The following is a 19926-nucleotide window of genomic DNA, read 5'->3' as shown; positions in this document are numbered from 1 at the left end:
CCTCACATCATTTATGTTTCGTCAGACTAAGTTGAAAAGCACTTGTTTGCCCCAAGGGTAATATGAGTCTCCGTCAATCTTTAATAGGGTCCTACAGATGGACCTAAGCAATATTGATTTGCCAAGCTTTGTGCTGCAGTAAGTAGATGACATGTTAGTTTGTAATATGACAGAAGATGAGTGCCGACAATATTTGATTCGGCTAATGACTATCCTAGCAGACAAGGGATACAAGATAGACAAGGAGAAATTGCAATATTGCCAGGAGGAGGTGTTTTACGTAGGCCAATTAATCTTGCATGAGGGAAATAAGGTTGCACCTGAACGAGCTGAGGTGATCATGAAAACACCAAAGCCGCACACGATAAATCAAATGCAGCAATTCTTGGGATTGTGTAACTATGTTAGAGCATGGGTATTTGATTACAGTTTATACACAAGACTCCTTTTGCAGGCTTCAAAGAAAGCCCAAGTGAACAATGAGAAAATAGAATGGACTGAAGAAATGGAGGAAGGTTTAAAGGAGTTGAAGAATGCAATTTGTACAGCTCCAGTTTTAGGAATTCCCAATTATTCTGAGGAGCTCTTCCTATTTCATACACGAATGGAACAGTTATGACAGCACTGCTTACACTGAGGACAACACTTGGGTATAAACCTCTGGCATATTATAGTGGAATTCTAGATCCAGTTATGAGAGGACACTTTCCTTGCGAACAATCGCTGGCAGCAGCCACGTTCGCTATTGAGAAGTCTGCAAGTATTGTGATGGGGTGTTCAATGACTTTATTTGTTGAGCATGCTTTGTTTGCTGTTCTTTAGAAACCTAAGGGTACACTGACATATCCGAGGGCTTCTGCATATAGGGTAGTTATATGAAATCCAGCAATCAAAATAGTCAGGTGTAAAATAGTGAATCCTGCCACATTTGTAGCTGAGCCTTTGGCAGCAGATGAGCAATTGCATTATTGCTCTAACTATGAGGAGTATTATGACAAGATCCCAGGGGTAAAGGAGAATACTCTAGTAGGGAGGGTGGGGGAGGTTCTCTTTATTGATGGGTCATAAAAATTGATGAAACTGATGGGGAAAGGCATTCAAGTTCAGCTGTGGTAAGACCCAGAGCTAATGGGAATTTGAAGTGGTAGCAAGTGCAAGACTACCGTCTCACTTTTCGGTACAGGCTGCAGAATTGGTGGTGCTTATTGTCGTGCTTGAGAAACACGGAGGACAGGTAGTGACCGTGTATAGTGACTCCACCTATGTGATGTCAACCGTGCACACAGGGCTAACACATTGGAAAAGGAGGGGCTACCTCCGAGCGGACAGCACTCCAGTGCAACATGCTGCATTATTGGACAGGCTTATTAAAGTACTACAACTCCCAGGAGCCATTGCAATAGTTAAATGTGCAGCACATACTAAGAGAACTAATTTTATCTCACGCGGGAACAAAGCCGCAGACGAAGAGGCCAAAAGGGTTGCATATTCACATGATATTTCTAGTTTTGATACTCCTAATGTAAACAAAACAATTGTTATGATTATGATTGTAAATGAAGGATTTAATCATTTATATGGAATGCAGTTGATGATATGATTTGATATGATTGCTTATTTATAATGCGCTTAATACCCAGAGGTTTCTAAGCGCGGACCCGGGGATCGAACCTGTGTTGCTCCACGTCGTCTGCTTCCAAGGCAAGCGCGTTGCTCTGGAGCTATCCTCCCGAGACCGTGGAGGTTCAAGGCAGTGCCCCACAGGAAGAAAAGGAGCTATAGAGACAGATGGGCTGTTCTTTATCCCCCTCTGAAGCATTATGGTGACAGGACAGCACTGGTAAACCGGTGATGCCTCTAGCCTTATTAAGGGTAGCTTTAGAACAACTACACTACCCTGTGCATGTAACTAGGGGAAGCCTCGCAGTAACTATTGTGGAGGATTGGTTTGTACCAAACCTGTTAGAACACGTTGCTTTTTATGTAGTAAATTGCATCGTATGTCAAATGTTTACCACTGGACACACATTGCAAACAATTAGAGGAGAGATTCCTCGACCTAATGTTATGTTATGTTATGTGCTTGCTTATTTTGCGACGGTAGCCCGCAGGCATCATGGCGTGGGAACCAAGGAAGTAAAAAAAAAAACACGTCACTCTCCTCATTGAGTAAGGTTAAGAACCTCGAGGGAGGGACTCTATTACTCATTGAAACAACAAGGTTTTAAGCTGTTTCCTGAAACTCTGATAGTTTGCTTCTAACCGTAATGCCATCGGCAGCTTGTTCCAGATGTCTACTGCTTTCACCGGGAAGGAATTACCTTGCCTAGATACATACTTTGCCCCAGAAGTATTCAGAGTGCCCCTGTCGGCTGATCTTATACATCTTCCAGGTGAATAGAAGGAGAAGTGTTTTTTAAAATAGCTCGGGGCTTCTCCCTATATGCATCTATGAATTATTGTCATGGCCTTGAACTTAACTCTATCCTCCACTCTTAACCAATGTAGAGCTCTTCTCCCTGTTGACACATGTTCTCTGTTTTTTTATACTCTTGACTATCCGAACTGCGTCGTTTTGAATGACTTGAATGACTTGGCACTTTTGAATTTCTCTTTTAGTGGCTCCTAACAAGAGAGCGTTGCCATAATCAAGCCGCAACAGGATGATTGCTCTGGCAATTGTTGAGGCATTGATTTCATTAATGAAGGGTCTTACTGCTTTCAGAAGACGTAGATAATCGGCAATATTTTTCTGCCAGTAGCTTACCTGTGCCTCCGAGCCCACCAAAGCTTCCACCATCATCATAATGGTCCTTTTCAGCATTTACATATCGACTATGTTGATATGCTCAAAGTATATAGTGGATATAGGTATATGATAGTGGTGGTGTGCCCCTTTTTGAGATGGATTAAAACTGCTCCATGTCCACACCCTGGTGCTTATTGCTTAGTATTAAACACACGTTTTCTTCTGCTTATCACCCGCAATCAAACAGGTTATGTGATATACTCAACGGTCTTCTGAAAGAAATAATTGTCAAACTTAAACTGACACTGAAGAAGGAGTGGCTGTATTGCCTGCCCCTTTCATTATATGCATTAAGGAATCAGCCGGGGTCGGACCACCACCTTACACCCCATGAGCTAGTCACAGGAAGGCGAATGAGATACCCCTGTCACCTCCAATGAGGAGTAGAATTGATGCCCAGATGACTGCAGAATTGTTAGGAAATGAGCTATGTGCGTATTTAATATGTATCACCGCTAGTATTTCAGTCATTTCAGATCAACTCAAGCATAAGGGTTGTCGGTCTCAGGACACAGATGAAGACCATTCAGCAACCAGATACACAGAACTATCTGTACCCAAACAATTTATTGGTGATTTATTGGTGATTCTATTCTAATTCGCAACTTCACTAGGAAGTGACATGAGCCCCGATTTAGTGGGCCGTTCATTGTGGAGAATATTACTCTATCTGCAGTAAAAGTTCAAGAAAGGCACGCCTAGATCTACTTGGGCGACGTGAAGCTGTATGTAGGTGAGACCAGAACACACCCACCTGATTCGGTAGCAAGTCATGAAGAAGCAGTTCAGCACGTGCAGACTCGATCGATGACGAGGAAGAAGGATGCTAAGATTGCTGATTCAAAAGATGCAAGTGTGCATTTGGAATGTGGCTTTTCCCGGACACTCTTTATAGATATTTTAGCTGGGGTGCAAAAAGTAACTGTTCTCAAACCACAGGGATTGTGTCAAATTGGACTTTGGAAAGTACTGATGTGACGAAAAATGCCAGCTCTTGACTTTATTTTGGACAATTGGAAAAGTGAGCACTTACCTGATTCATCTATCACTGAATTTCTCTTTGGTCAGACATGTGGTCCTGTCTGATGTCGATGTCCATATACTCCTTCGTGCTGTCTTTGTTTTTATACTCAGAGCTTACCCTGCTCTTGTTAGGTATAGCACTGATGTTCACACTTTTGTGCAGGATCCTAAAAAAAGCCCTATGATTAGAAGATTATTGGCAGCGATAATTGAGCAAATTCAACAGCTACCTGAGCATTTAAACAGGCTGTCTGATTAAAAAGGTGTTTTCCTTCCTTAGAAATAGTGCACCAGGCACAATGTGGTCTATTGAGCATAATGCAGTTCCAGAAAGTGAGCAGACTCACGTGTCGAAAGACACCAATGGCGTGTTTCATGTATTGGTGCATAATATATATGTGCACAACATCTGTCATTGTTTTTCTATTTCTGCTAAATAATGCTGCTTACCTTGTTGGTTCCAAAAAAGGTAGAAGTCCCTTTGATTCTTCCCACTCCAGTGACCTATGCAGAGTTAGATGTTGTAAGGAGGCTGAGGCCTTATGTGATTTTCCCTACACCAGTGACACATGTGAAGTCACTTATTTCTCTGACAAGTGTTCCTATGATTCCCCCTGTAGGAAGGATGTATACGGATGTATTTCATGAGTTTCTTATGAGAGCTAAATTGGCAAGAAAAAGGCCCAAGAGAATTGCAAGGGAAGATGATTATGAGTGAAACGATTATCTAGATAGAACAGCGCATTTGGGAAAGGAGGTAGGAAAGAGAACCTCTGAGGAAAATTGCTATGTGTGTGCTCTCCTACCTTATATTATGGGGAAGTCCTAGATATTCATAGCTTTCGAGATAGATGTCGAGACAGCTCATTGCTTGACTCACCTTGCACTCTGCCATACAAGAGGTCAATTTCAGGGTCGAACATCATCTTTGGTATGGGCAGTAGGGGCAACTGAACGGACAGCACCAGAAGAAGATGATTACATTCAAGATTTAAAGACAAGAGAGAGACCGCACACCAGAGATCATGTGATAAGATATGAACAGCCTGGCATGAAGGAAGCCGGAATCCAATGGGAAATAAATCGAAAGCTCAATTGCCAAAGAAAGACTGATGAAGAAATATGAAGATGCAAGGAAAGATACCAGATGCAGCTCTGGGGAAAAGTACTTTCTCCATATGGCTGGGAAGAAGGCATAGTCATATGCAGAGCTGTTGCAGTAACTGGACATCATAAACCAGTTATAGTTTGTGTGGAAAAGGGATGCAAACCTCTCTGGCCGAGGCTTGCAAAGTTGCTGACAGGGGTCAAAGACAGAGGAGGCCCGTTGTCGATAGTGCCTCTGGTTAGTACAGAACTATGCTTTAGAAACAATGGCACACGAAAAGGTGGAGAAAATCAGCAGTGTGGTCGAATCTTCGATGTACCAGGAATGAAGGATGGGACAGTATTGATAATGGACTACTACTGGGCCTGCGGATCCAGAACATACATGAAGCTGCACAGAGATTGGGGAGGACTATGTTCTATGGAGATTGTCCATGTTCCAGCATTAGTAATTCCAAAGAGTGATTTGAACATTGGTGAGTTTCCAAAAGCAGATGCTCACCTGAGGAAGATGACATCTATTGGATTTCTCAATCAAATAAAGAGAGAGAATTACTTCCCAGGTAAATCAATAGAAGCCTTCAATTTGATTCCGTATGAACACAGGTTGTTCAGCCATACTTCAGCAGTGCTTGCCTACAATCTTTATGCCAGGGATCGAGACGATGGCAAATGCCAAATGGTTACAGATAACCAGATGAGAGCACCTGCAGACGATCAATACTACCATAAAAGGATTGAATGCTATAAAGGAATAGCTGAGAGCCATACGACTGATGACTCTTCAGGACCCCGTGAATGAAAGGGCTGGAAGTGTGGCACACTGAAAGCTTGCCTGGCCCAGTGTCAAGAGTCTGGGCGCCGAGAGCCTAGTTATCTACTCGAGAAGATACATGAGCGTGAGATGCAGGCTGAGCTCCTGTTTGAGGTGTAATGGAAAACCCCTGCAAGTGCCAAGATTTCTTCATTTAATAGTATTAACCCTTTAACTGCCATGAGTTTTTCCACCCAGTGCAAAGGCCCTTTTTGGTGATTTTGGTATGTCGCCCTTCAATGCCTTGTAACTTTATTGTTACATGAGATATCTCAACCAAATTTGGCCCCTTTTTTCCCAAATGTAGGCGGTCGTAACGCCACCCAGGAATCCTAGGTTGCTGTAGGGGGGTGAGAGAAAATAAGCAAAAAGGGCGAAAATGTTCTGTTTTTTCAAAAAATGACAATAAAATGATGTACAAAGAAGCCAGTGTTTTTTTTCCTTGTGAGAGCTAGGAACAAATGGTTTGCTGTGTTGAATTTTCCAATTTCCTGGCTTTCAAGAACAGGTTGAGTGGAAACGAAAAGAAATGATTTTGATGTGGTTATCAACCGTTTTGTGAGAGGTAGGCGATTTTGGCCATTTTGCCAATTGGACATGCATGGACGGAATGGATGAAAAGTGTAGGAAAGCCGAATTGGAGGACAGAAAGGCATACATTTCTGGAAAGTAGACAAAATTCCAAGTTTAGGAAGGGGTGATTTGCATAGGTCGAGCCACAACTAGGTAGGGGAAAAGGCCATAGATTGAGGGAAAAGCGGTAAAATGACCCGAAAAAAAAGGTATGTGGTGGACATGGTTGGCTTGGTACGGCAATGGCTTGTATGAATTTTGAGAAAAGCAATGCTCTGCTATGTTCCCCCAACTCCTGCAGTTAGGAAAGCACACATTTTTTGTAGTGTTTTACAAAACAAGCAATACCACAAGCCAAACACTGAGCCATGGTACACAGGAGTTTTATGCTTACGGCCTGAAAAGACGTACTTAGCATGTGTAAATCAGGAAAACCAATGTGGTGAGGAAGGGCAAACATACATTTTTTGAAAGAGCACAAGAAGACCTTTTCAAGGGTAGGTGACTTGTGCAGGTTACAAAAGTGTATGGTGCCTAAAGCAGCGACTAAATATAGGGCACATTTGGGAAATTAAAGGGGTGTGTGACAAAGGGCTTGAACCGGCTCACCGGGAGCGGGCTTCATGACAGCACTCCCCCCCAAGGCCCCTCCCAAGGTTGTTCCCTCCGGGGGTTTTGGTTTGTCTGGGAAGAGTCGGTGGCATTTCCTGACTAATCGAGGTGCATGCACATGGTCGCTGGGTTCCCACGACCTCTCCTGAGGTCCATACCCCTTCCAATCAATTAGGTAGAACAGTTTTGACCTAAACATTTTTGAGTCTAAAATGTTCTTCACTTCGAATTCGGGCTCCCCATCTATTAGAATAGGTTCTGGAGGTTTGAGTAGTCGGGTTCCGGGTACCACTGGTTTCAGAAGTGACACATGAAAAACAGGGTGAATTTGCATACTAGCTGGTAAATCAAGTTTAACAGCCACTGGGTTCATTATTGCCGTAATAGAATAAGGTCCCAGATATTTTGGGTTAAAAGTTCGAGGCCCTTTGAGTGGTAAATGTCTGGTAGCTAACCACACTTGATCCCCAATCTGATACAGAGGTGCTTCACTCCGATGTAGATCAGCAATCTCCTTGTATTTTCTCTTGGCTTGTTGTAAATGCGTAGTTGCCTCTTTGAAGGCTTGGGTAATTGTAGAATGCAGATGTTCTACTGCAGGCATTCTGAGGTTCTGAGGTGAGTCAAGGTTTGAGGTTTGAGGGTGATGCCCAAACAAAGTATAAAAAAGACTGTGGCCAGTTCCAGAGTGTACCGAATTATTATATGCGTATTCGGCTATCCAAAGAATGTCTTTCCAGTTGCTTTCAGATTGCTGTAACATACACCGTAAGTACTGTTCAAGGGTCTGATTTGTCCTCTCGGTCTGACCATCGGTCTGAGGGTGGTGACTGGTCGATAATCTTACGTCGATCTGCGCCATTTGACAACATTTGCGCCAGAAGTGGGAAATGAATTGGCTTCCCCGGTCAGAGATTAGTATAGATGGGAATCCATGTAGCTGAACAATATTTTCGAGGAATTCTTTGGCTAGGACAGAAGCTGAAGGTAAACCTTTCAAAGAAATAAAGTGGGCCATTTTGGAAAACAAATCCACAATTACCAGAATAGTATTGTACCCCGAACAAGGAGACAGGTCTGTAATAAAATCCATTGATAGGGTGTGCCAGGGTGCTGGTGGTATGTCTAGAGGTTGAAGGATTCCGGCTGGTCTTTTCTTTTGACTTTTATTTTGGGCGCAAACACCACAGGACATCACAAAAGATTTAACATCTTTTCGCCAAGAGGGCCACCAAAATTGTCGTTTCACCTTTTCTTGGCAATACCGGGATGTCCCTCTATTAATGTATCATGATAACCGGAAATAACTAGTTCGTGTAATTCCTTATGTGGCAGGAATAAGCGTCCTTGGAAATAAGGTAAACCATTATCTATGGTAAAATCTGATCCCTTTTGTATCCATTCCTGTAAGGTTGTAGGGTCCAGGAGTTGTTTCACTCTGGCTTGAATGTCTTCAAGCGTCTGTAACGAAGTCATGCCTAGATTCCTCTGTTCGGGAATTATTGGTACTGGTTCTGAGTTTGTATCAGATTCTCCCATTCCAATTCGGGATAAGGCGTCTGCTTTGCCATTCTTACAGCCAGGTCGATAGGTAATCACGAAATCAAATTCAGCGAAAAACAAAGCCCATCGGAGCTGCCATGATGACTGAGCCTTGGCGGTTTTCAAATACTGTAAATTCCGGTGATCAGTGATCACTGTGATGGTATGTCGAGCGCCAAGCAGATAATGCCGCCAGGCTTTAAAAGCGGACTTAATGGCTAACAGTTCTTTGTCTGTGATTGCATAATTAACCTCGGGTGCCGAGAATTTTCTGAACCAAAATGCTACGGGGTGCAGTTGGTTGGTTTCGGGATCTCTTTGGGACAGGACAGCTCCCATGGCTAGGCTAGATGCGTCAGTCTCGATGACATAAGGGAGATCTGGACGCAGGTGTTTCAATATAGGTGCGGAGGTAAACTTAGCTTTTAAATCCTGAAAGGCCTGCTCGGCTTCTTCAGACCATTCAAAACGTTTATTTTTCCTCAAGAGTGCAGTAATGGGTTGTACCACGCGTGAAAATTCCGGCATAAACCTGCGATAGAAATTGGCAAAGCCGAGCATGCTTTGAACCCCTTTTACAGAGCTAGGTGATGGCCATTTGAGGATGGCATCCACTTTTCTTGAGTCCATTCGGACTCCTTTGGGTGTCAGGATGAAACCTAGAAACTCGACTTCTGTGGTATGGAAAACACATTTCTCCAATTTAGCAAATAGTTTTGTGTTGGTGCAGTTTTTCAAGTACTGCCCTGACGTGTTTTCTGTGATCAGATTCCGAAGAGGAGTACACCAGAATGTCATCAATATATACGACAACACAAACATCGATGAGTTCCCGAAGGACATCATTCATGAAGTATTAGAAGGCAGCCGGCGCGTTACACAATCCGAAAGGCATCACCTGGTACTCGAATAATCCGTATTTAGTACGGAAGGCAGTTTTCCATTCTTCGCCTTCTTTAACTCGTACCAGATGATAAGCCCCCCGGAGATCTAGCTTAGTGTATATGCAAGCGTCCTTCACCTGGTCAAGGAGTTCAGGGATCAGAGGCAGAGGATAACGGTTTTTAACCGTTATCTGGTTCAATGCGCGGTAATCGATACAAGTTCTAAGGTCGCCCTCTTTTTTGGGCACGAAGAACAAAGCCGAGGATGCCGGGGACTTTGACGGGCGAATAAAACCATTAGCTAGGTATTGATCCAAATATTGTCTCAAATGCAGATTCTCAGGTTCGGTAACAGCATAAATCCTGCTACAAGGGGGTTGTGCACCGGGCACCAGATCGATTTGGCAATCGTACGATCTGTGAGGAGGTAACGTGTTGGCCTGTTCCTTTTGGAAGACGTCCTGAAAGTCTTGGTATTCCGGAGGTAGTTGCATGGAGGCAGAGGTTACAGATGCTAGATTAATCTTCAGGTTTTCTGGGTAGCAGGTTTGTGTACAATCCGGGAAGGTTATTCTCTTAGCTCGCCAATCAATTCGAGGATTATGTGTCTCTAACCAAGGGATTCCAAGAATAACCTGAAACTGTGGAGCCTTGATAACATCAAAAACAACACCCTCCCGATGACCGTCGGGACCAATAAGAGTCACCTCAGTAGTGGAATGTGTTACCGGTCCAGAGGCAATTTCAGTTCCATCGACTGTGGTGATGACATCTTTGCTGGTTTTAGGACGGAGAGGGAGGTTAATCCTAGAGACCAATTCACGATCCACATAGTTTCCAATAGCCCCACTATCGATGTATGCCTTTATTGCATGCAACCGCTTAGGCTGTTCTGGATCTACGAGAACCATTGGCACAATGAAATGCGAGGTCTGAGAGTTAGTTTTCAAGCTCGGCAAGCGGACCCCTACACTTGTCGGGCGGAGTCGTTTCCCGAAACAGAGTCTTCATGGTTTTTATCAGCGGCTCCTACCGTCTTTCGGGGCGGTTTTGCCGGGCAATCTCGTAGAAAGTGTCCAGAATTCCCACAATAAAGACATAATTTTAACTGCCGCCTCCTTTCACGTTCCTTTTGAGTTAAGGGTCCTTTAACCCCTCCAATTTGCATAGTCTCAGAGACATCAACTCCCTTGGGATTAGCACAGGTCTTGACCAACACCCGAGTCTCAAACCTGGACCGATCTGCTTTTCTGTTTTGAAGTCTGTGATCCAATTGGATCACTAAGTCTATATACTCTGTGCATTCTTGGGGCGGATTTACAACTTGGGCCAAGACATGTTTAAGTTCTCCGCAAAGGCCTCGATAAAACAACGTGACTCTTTTATCCTCTGTCCATCCCGTTTCCACAATTAGTCTATTAAAGGTTGCAATATAGGATAGGAGGTCCTGATTGCCCTGTCGCAGGGATAGAAGTTCGTCATCCAGAGCCTGCCCCTGAGAGTGTCGAGCAAATAACCTTTCCATGCTTGCTTGAAACCTTTGAAAATCACAGAGAATCGGGTCATCTTGAGTAACCAGTGGAACTGACCAATCGGCAGCACAGCTGCTGAGATATGACAATACAAAGGCTACTTGGTTTGATCATTAGGGAAGGCCCCAGGTCTGCATAGGAAGTGCAAACAACACTGATCCATGAATACGGCGAATCGTTTGGGGTCCCCAGCAAAGCGTTCGGGTGGGGCCAGCGGCATGTTTCCAGGTAGATTAATCTGCACAGGGTTACTGGAAACCACAGGAGCGGGGTTCCCTCCGGAACCGGGTAGAGGAGTTTGCCCAGCTTGACCTTGCAAAAGCTGTCTTGCCAGGTCATCAGTTCTTTCCTTTGATATTATTAATTCCCTCCTGAGGGCATTAGTCTCTTGACAAGTGGCATGTACTTCCGCCCGTAATTCCCCCAGTAATTGGGCCAACTGATCAGTCTCAGAACTTTCCATAGCGCCTGGGTGGGAATTTGTAGGAAGGCTTCGCGTTCTGTTACGCTCACCTGACTCCCACGGAGGCGCTGGCCTGGTTCGCGCTGCTGTGACCTCTTCTAAGGTGATGCGCAGGGTTCGGAAGACGGACTGGACCGGGCCCCCAAATCTGGCTTGTCTGGCTCGCAGAAGTATCCTTCTGTAGGCGAAAATAGGGGATTAACTGTCTGCGGGGTAATGCATTCGGCCTCCCACTTTCCCCTCTCACCCTCCTTGAAACCCTTCTGTGATTTCTCGTAGCGTCACACCTTAGGGTCTGGAAGGATGAGCTCTCCATCCTGCTTCTGATGCAGGGGAGCGTTGGTATCCAGTTACTTCACTGGATTTTCGGATTGGTGAGAACCAAACTTGCTTGGCTTCCAGGTAAGTTTTTTTGATAAGAGGTTCCCCTTGTGTCCATGCATTAATATACTAATGCTAGTGTCTTCTTCCCCATAGGGGCCGGAGTACGGAATGCCGGGGAACAGGCACCGACCCGAGATGAGAGGTGAAATCCTTGTAGAAATCAGGTAAGTCTTTAATGAGCATTTTTTGGTAATGTCTTTTCATTCGCTCATTAACGCTGATGTCTCTTTTTCCCCTTAGGGGCCGGGGTCCGGAAATGCAAGGATGCGGCGCGGACCCGAAATGAAGAGGGAATGAATCAACAGGTAAGTCTTAACATGGAGATTTAGCTTTCCTTATTCCCTTCTCTCTCTCACCTTTTGTTCTGGTGTTTTTCTCCCTAGACGCTGGGGCGTGACTACGAATCCGGATGATCGCTGCTGAACATGGAGGCGCCCTGTAAAGGTGAGTGGAATGTGGCGCTGCAGCGATCGACGCGATGAGCTTTTAAATTAAAGTCTTCCTTTTCAGGATTGTCGGCGAGATGTCTCCGGGATGCAGATTTAGCAGGTATGGACTTTTCCTTCTTCTGTTCTCTTCTTCTCTTCCTTTGCAGGTGATCCAGGATGCTGGCAGGCGTGGCAGAAGTCAGGATGCAGGAGCAGACATGGTGAGCGTCCAGCTGCTAGATGCAGAACAACGCGAAGCACGTGTGGCTGTTCGGGTGGGGTTTAAATAGCCTTGGAAGAAGTTCCAGGTATGTATCCTTCCTCCAATCAGGTATGTATCCTTCCCCGACCACGCCCGGATGGTAAATTAGTCCCACAGGTAAAGTACTTCCTTTCAGGCCTCAAGGAGGCCGGGATCCTGCAGCATGGTCTGCATCAGGTAAGTGCACCCAAGCACTTCCATAATGAGCCTGGCACCTATGGCGCCAGGACTGATGTCTTTTATGAGCCTGGCGCCATAGGCACCAGGACACTGTCCAAAGGGCCCCTATATGGGGTTGCTGGGTCCTTCCTTGGGGACTGGATGTCCGCTTTCGGGGACGCCGGGCTTGAACCGGCTCCCCGGGAGCGGGCATCATGACATAAACAAAGAAAATAATTCAAAATGGCAGGCTGCCCTTTAGCGGGGGCTGAGGGGCACCCTACACCATCGGGAATTTTCTAATGTGAAGGGGGCAGCACCTCTCCATCCCCAACCCAATTGGAGGGGCGGCACATCTCATGTAGCCCTCCCTGGGGGCAGATAAGGGGGGGCTGTCCTGCACTCCTTCCTGGGCTCAGGCGTCCATTCCTAGGAGCAGATATCTGGTCCCAGGGAGGGCTGCATGGCATGGCACCCAACTCCATTGTGGGTGGGGGGCAGGGAGTTCAATGCCCCATCCCATTAGAAAATTCCCCGTCCCTTTGGGCTGCCCCACAGCCCCCCTAAAATGCGTTCCACCATTTTCACTTTTTTTCTTTGTTTACAAAACTTGTCTTGACGCAGAGGGGCACATTGGTGTGCTAAACTGGCCCCAGGGTGCCCAACCCATACAGCCACACCCACTGGGAGGCCTGTTTCCAGGTAGATTAATCTGCACAGGGTTACTGGAAACCACAGGAGCGGGGTTCCCTCCGGAACCGGGTAGAGGAGTTTGCCCAGCTTGACCTTGCAAAAGCTGTCTTGCCAGGTCATCAGTTCTTTCCTTTGATATTATTAATTCCCTCCTGAGGGCATTAGTCTCTTGACAAGTGGCATGTACTTCCGCCCGTAATTCCCCCAGTAATTGGGCCAACTGATCAGTCTCAGAACTTTCCATAGCGCCTGGGTGGGAATTTGTAGGAAGGCTTCGCGTTCTGTTACGCTCACCTGACTCCCACGGAGGCGCTGGCCTGGTTCGCGCTGCTGTGACCTCTTCTAAGGTGATGCGCAGGGTTCGGAAGACGGACTGGACCGGGCCCCCAAATCTGGCTTGTCTGGCTCGCAGAAGTATCCTTCTGTAGGCGAAAATAGGGGATTAACTGTCTGCGGGGTAATGCATTCGGCCTCCCACTTTCCCCTCTCACCCTCCTTGAAACCCTTCTGTGATTTCTCGTAGCGTCACACCTTAGGGTCTGGAAGGATGAGCTCTCCATCCTGCTTCTGATGCAGGGGAGCGTTGGTATCCAGTTACTTCACTGGATTTTCGGATTGGTGAGAACCAAACTTGCTTGGCTTCCAGGTAAGTTTTTTTGATAAGAGGTTCCCCTTGTGTCCATGCATTAATATACTAATGCTAGTGTCTTTTTCCCCATAGGGGCCGGAGTACGGAATGCCGGGGAACAGGCACCGACCCGAGATGAGAGGTGAAATCCTTGTAGAAATCAGGTAAGTCTTTAATGAGCATTTTTTGGTAATGTCTTTTCATTCGCTCATTAACGCTGATGTCTCTTTTTCCCCTTAGGGGCCGGGGTCCGGAAATGCAAGGATGCGGCGCGGACCCGAAATGAAGAGGGAATGAATCAACAGGTAAGTCTTAACATGGAGATTTAGCTTTCCTTATTCCCTTCTCTCTCTCACCTTTTGTTCTGGTGTTTTTCTCCCTAGACGCTGGGGCGTGACTACGAATCCGGATGATCGCTGCTGAACATGGAGGCGCCCTGTAAAGGTGAGTGGAATGTGGCGCTGCAGCGATCGACGCGATGAGCTTTTAAATTAAAGTCTTCCTTTTCAGGATTGTCGGCGAGATGTCTCCGGGATGCAGATTTAGCAGGTATGGACTTTTCCTTCTTCTGTTCTCTTCTTCTCTTCCTTTGCAGGTGATCCAGGATGCTGGCAGGCGTGGCAGAAGTCAGGATGCAGGAGCAGACATGGTGAGCGTCCAGCTGCTAGATGCAGAACAACGCGAAGCACGTGTGGCTGTTCGGGTGGGGTTTAAATAGCCTTGGAAGAAGTTCCAGGTATGTATCCTTCCTCCAATCAGGTATGTATCCTTCCCCGACCACGCCCGGATGGTAAATTAGTCCCACAGGTAAAGTACTTCCTTTCAGGCCTCAAGGAGGCCGGGATCCTGCAGCATGGTCTGCATCAGGTAAGTGCACCCAAGCACTTCCATAATGAGCCTGGCACCTATGGCGCCAGGACTGATGTCTTTTATGAGCCTGGCGCCATAGGCACCAGGACACTGTCCAAAGGGCCCCTATATGGGGTTGCTGGGTCCTTCCTTGGGGACTGGATGTCCGCTTTCGGGGACGCCGGGCTTGAACCGGCTCCCCGGGAGCGGGCATCATGACATAAACAAAGAAAATAATTCAAAATGGCAGGCTGCCCTTTAGCGGGGGCTGAGGGGCACCCTACACCATCGGGAATTTTCTAATGTGAAGGGGGCAGCACCTCTCCATCCCCAACCCAATTGGAGGGGCGGCACATCTCATGTAGCCCTCCCTGGGGGCAGATAAGGGGGGGCTGTCCTGCACTCCTTCCTGGGCTCAGGCGTCCATTCCTAGGAGCAGATATCTGGTCCCAGGGAGGGCTGCATGGCATGGCACCCAACTCCATTGTGGGTGGGGGGCAGGGAGTTCAATGCCCCATCCCATTAGAAAATTCCCCGTCCCTTTGGGCTGCCCCACAGCCCCCCTAAAATGCGTTCCACCATTTTCACTTTTTTTCTTTGTTTACAAAACTTGTCTTGACGCAGAGGGGCACATTGGTGTGCTAAACTGGCCCCAGGGTGCCCAACCCATACAGCCACACCCACTGGGAGGCCTGCCCCACAATTTCTGATGGCCCTCTCCCCCCACCCCCCAAATGGGTGGCGGGGACACCTGAAGCAGGCCTCCCTGGGCCTCCTACAAACGGCTGCGTGAGGTACACCCCACCCAATTTTGGGTTGGGGCATGAGGGCCACCAGAAATGTGTAGGACAAGCCCCCCAGTGAGTGGGGCAGTAAGGTTTGGGCACCCTAGCGCCAGATTGGCACACCAATGTGCCCCTCTACGCCAAGGCAAGTTTCATAAACAAAGAATACAATGGAAAATTATACACTACACTTTAGGGCGGGCTGAGGGGCACCCTAAACCACCAGGTAATTTTCTAATGTAATGGGGGTTGACCCTCTCCTCCCCACACCAAATTCATCGGGGCATCTCATTCAACCCTCCCTGGGGGCAGATGCCCCTTCCTTGGAGCAGATATTTTCCCCCGAGGGAGGGCTACAAGGGGTATCCCCATTTCCCCTTGGGATGAGGGGGAGAGGGCCACCCCCCTTTTCAGTAAAATAAATCCCTGGTGGCTAGTGGCCCTCCAACTCCCACCCAAAATTCCCTTTTGTTTTTTTATTATTTATTTTTTATTTTGCCCCCTTCCCTGGGGGAAGATGATCAGCCATCTGCCCCCAGGGGGGGCCTAATCTGCAGGCCCCTTCCTTTGGGGGGCCTGCACACTTATTCATGGTGGCCCTCCCCCACCCATTTGGGTGGGGGTCCACCTCATGAACTCGTGCCTGGGGGCATATATCTGCCCCCAGGGAGGGCTACAAGGGGTGGCCCCCTTTTCACTTTGTGTGGGAGGGGGGGGCACCACCCTTTCATGGGGGCAATAAAAATCCCACCCACACCCCATCACAGTTGTTTCTTTTTATTTTATTTTTTTATTTTGCCCCCTTCCCTGGGGCAGATGATCAGCCATCTGCCCCCAGGGTTGTGCACATATGTGCACCCATGCTCTGGGGGAGAAGGGGGTAGAGGGCTGCTTACTGTAAGCAGCCTCTCTCTCCCCCCACGTCACAAACTTATCCATCTTAGTCTAGTGGCATTGATGGGCGCAGATCGAGCGCTCTGCGCCCGATCCGCGCCCAGCAATGCTGTCACAAAGGGTGTCGTTGGAAAGGGGAGAATCTCCCCTTTCCAATGACACCTCCCTCGATCTCTGGCTTGAAATACAGCCGGAGATCGAGGGGGAGAAAGGTGAAGACTCACCTTCTATTTTCACAGTAGCAGCCCGAAATGGCTGCTGCGGTGAACATTACTTTCACTTTCACGTAGGCGTGCTTAACGCACGCCAACGTGAAACTGAAAGTAACCCAGCCCCCTGGCAGTGAGGGAGGACCTCTCCTCACATAGCCCAGGGGTTGGATTACATTTTTGAACAGAGTGCCGAAAAGGACAAGCTATCTCGTCCTTGGCAACAGGGAGGGAATTCCAAGGATGAGATACCTCGTCCTTGGCACAAATGAGGTTAAATACTACGAAGGAGCTCAAAAACGTGGTCTCCACTCACATGGTCAGATAAAAATAGACTTTGGGGTGAGTTACACCGAGACCAGAAGATAAGGCCATGTTCACACTTCCTTTTATTCTCAGGCATAGTGAGCCTCTACAAGGCCAAGTTCAAACAGATTTAATTGAATAACAAACCACAGGAGCGATGATGGACGTTGGGCTAATTGGGTGGGGAGGCCTGACCAGGCCAACCCCCCAGCACCTGGGGTCCCAGCTTCTGTGCTGCTAGCGGGTGGAATATTCCAGAAGGGTAAAAGCGTGCCAACCAATTATAGAGGGCCACGTAGTAAAGAGCCCTTTAGTTTGAGAAGCCAATAGTCCATCGTATATTAGTCTGACAAGGATGATGTCTTGCACTGGGGGTAGGCTTAATTGTCCACCTGATTTTAGAGACCCAATAACGACCCTGTATCCCATAGAAAGTATATGTAGATGTTCCCCGTAGACCAACCACAATCCCTAGTTAGTTTTCATATTTTGCCAGGTAGCATGACGTCACTTATGATGAATATTTAGTATAAAATAATGTTTTTTATGATATGTTTTTGAGAACTCATTGAGCAAGCTGTGCAGCATCCGTTGATGTCTGTTGTACTCCCTGTTGTAAAGACTTATTATTAAAACATCCTTGATTTTGCCAACTTCCTAAGTCGTTCTGATTACTGATGCATGAGTAAGATCTGCATCCCCTTCCATCTCAGATACTGGTTCCTCATCTCAACTGGTGATTTTGGGAGATTTCATTATTAAGTTTAATCTCCCACATGCCCCTATTGTATCCCCGTCTTTTTACGCTCTTACTGATTTGGGTCCGTATTAGTCTGTGTTTGAGCCCATTCATGTTTTAGGAAATACCCTTGATTTAGTATTCTTCGACAAATCCAGAATCAATGTTCTTCCTGCGGAGTCAGTACTCTGGTCTGACCACCACTTATTGCATTTTGTGCTGATGTTCCCCGTACCTCCCTATTAAAAATCCACCCTCTACAGCTATGCAGCGGAACTGGCGCTGTGCAGATTGGAATGCTCTTCTTTTGTTAAAAAAGAGTGTAACACTAGTAGTATGGTTGACCTGTCCTCATTGACTGAGTACTTAAGGGTTGCTGCTGATGTAGTCACACCCTCAAAGTTCACTTAACTCTGTAGGTTTACCATCAGCTCACTTAAACTATCATGTAGTCATCTATCAGGCCAAGTAGGCTTTCTTTACTCATAAAATCTAGAATGTTTGAAATCAGCCAAGGGAACTGTTCTCGGTGGTCAAATCATTGGGCCTCATTACGAGCATGGTGGTAGCCGTGCCTGTATGGCAACCACAGCTACTGGCATGCTCGCTACCGGCACCACCTCCCATGATTGGGCAATAACCGGCCCTTACCATCACTGTTCATACCGTCACCACCAGTTTCCTAATGAGGTCCATTGTCTTCGACCGCTAATATTAATCTTAATGTTACACCTACGCAATTGCGTTGCGATTCACCGGCCGAATATTTTATTTCTAAAATATCAAACATCCATACTAATCCATTTGGCTCATCAGGTTGATACCAATATGGACTCCAATGAAATAGTGAGCAATGCCATCATGCAGCGTAAATCCGCCGCTCCCTCTGACCCTGTTCCACCAGATGTCCTTAAAGACATCATGCCCGGCATGACCCCTGGGTGTCGCAAGCAGTTTATCTTTCATGCCTACCTGGATGTATTCCAGCAGAGCTTAAACAGGCCGCTGCTATCCCTCTTTTTAAAGAAAACATCATGGATCCTTATGTCCCTGACAATTTCTGTGTTATCTCCCTCTTGCCATTTTTCATGAACATTTTGGAAGCCCTGCTATCTCCTCTCCTCTTTTCCCTCCTGGATTCCGTTGGGCTCCTTGACCCCTTTCAGTCAGGATTCCATCTGGGACATGGCACAGAGAGTGTCCTGGTGTCTGCTGCTGATTTCATGGCCAGGCTGGTGGACGGTGGGTGAGTGGATGTCCTGATATTGTTAGAGCTCTCAGCGGCTTTCAACACTGTCGACCACTCTATCCTGCAGTCCCGTCTGGTCCTGGCAGCCTCTCTGGGCCTGTCCTAGCGTGGTTTACCTCCTTCCTGACAGATAAAGAGTCAATCTTTTTCTCTCCCTCCTTTTTCTTCCCCTTCCCACTCTCTGTTCTGCAGCGTTTCTCAGGGCTCTGCCTTGTCCCCTATGCATCTTAACATCTTTATTCAGCCTCTTGTTTGTCTTGTCTGCCCCTTCAATCCTCCGGTGCTATTCATATGCCGATGACACTCAAATCCTGGTTTGCTTCGATCGTAACCAGGCTGAGGAGTGTATGTGCCTGTGTCAGTGCCCGATGGCCATGGCGGGGTGGATGAACAGCCATTGGCTGACGCTGAACAGGAACATGACAGAGGTCTTGGTGGTGGCCATCTGTTCTATTGTGATTTTCCTATGCCAGTGACGGTGGTCAAGAACTTAGGGGTTCTTTTGTCCTCGACTCTTTCAATGGACTCTCTGGTTGGTGCGGTCTGTAAGGCTGGTTATTTCCATACCAGGATACTGCATTAGGTTTTAGCATTTTTACCAGGTCACCTATGTCCTTTGGTTGTGGCCAAATTAGTCCTTAGCAAAATAGATTTCTGCAATTCCCTGTTCCAGTCCCAACCTGTGGGCCTTATTCATCAGTTGCAACTGCTGCAGAATTTGACTGCCCGAGTGGCCACCAATTCACCCTGTGGTAATCATATTACCTCTGTTCTGGGTTCCTTCCTTTGGCTCCCAGTGTCCTGGCGAGTGAAGTTCCAAGCCCTCTGCCCTATCTGCATCCGGCCTATTATTATCTGGGGGCAGTCTATCTTTGTGATACATTTGCTCCCTACATTCCAGACCGAGCCCTCCATTCTGGTGATGCCTGTTTAGTCTTGGTTCCTAGGATTCGTCTTTCTAGGGTAGGTCGATAAGTATTCT

General features: G+C 46.9%; 1 protein-coding gene across 1 annotated transcript; it reads left to right on the top strand.

Moving 5' to 3' along the window:
* Nucleotides 1-166: 166 nt before the first annotated feature.
* Nucleotides 167-619, top strand: LOC138520592 (uncharacterized). Its single transcript, XM_069632920.1, has one exon. It carries the CDS (start codon nucleotides 167-169, stop codon nucleotides 617-619), a length of 453 nt encoding a protein of 150 aa, XP_069489021.1.
* The last annotated feature ends 19307 nt before the right edge of the window (nucleotides 620-19926 follow it).

This window comes from Ambystoma mexicanum, chromosome 13 (assembly GCF_040938575.1).
Source record: "Ambystoma mexicanum isolate Mex_15411 chromosome 13, UKY_AmexF1_1, whole genome shotgun sequence".
NCBI classification, from domain to species: domain Eukaryota; kingdom Metazoa; phylum Chordata; class Amphibia; order Caudata; family Ambystomatidae; genus Ambystoma; species Ambystoma mexicanum.
This window is presented reverse-complemented; position numbering and strand designations above follow the sequence as displayed.

Excerpts from the sequence above, each read along its gene's own strand:
- LOC138520592 (XM_069632920.1), top strand. The coding sequence starts at position 167 with ATGACAGAAGATGAGTGCCGACAATATTTGATTCGGCTAATGACTATC.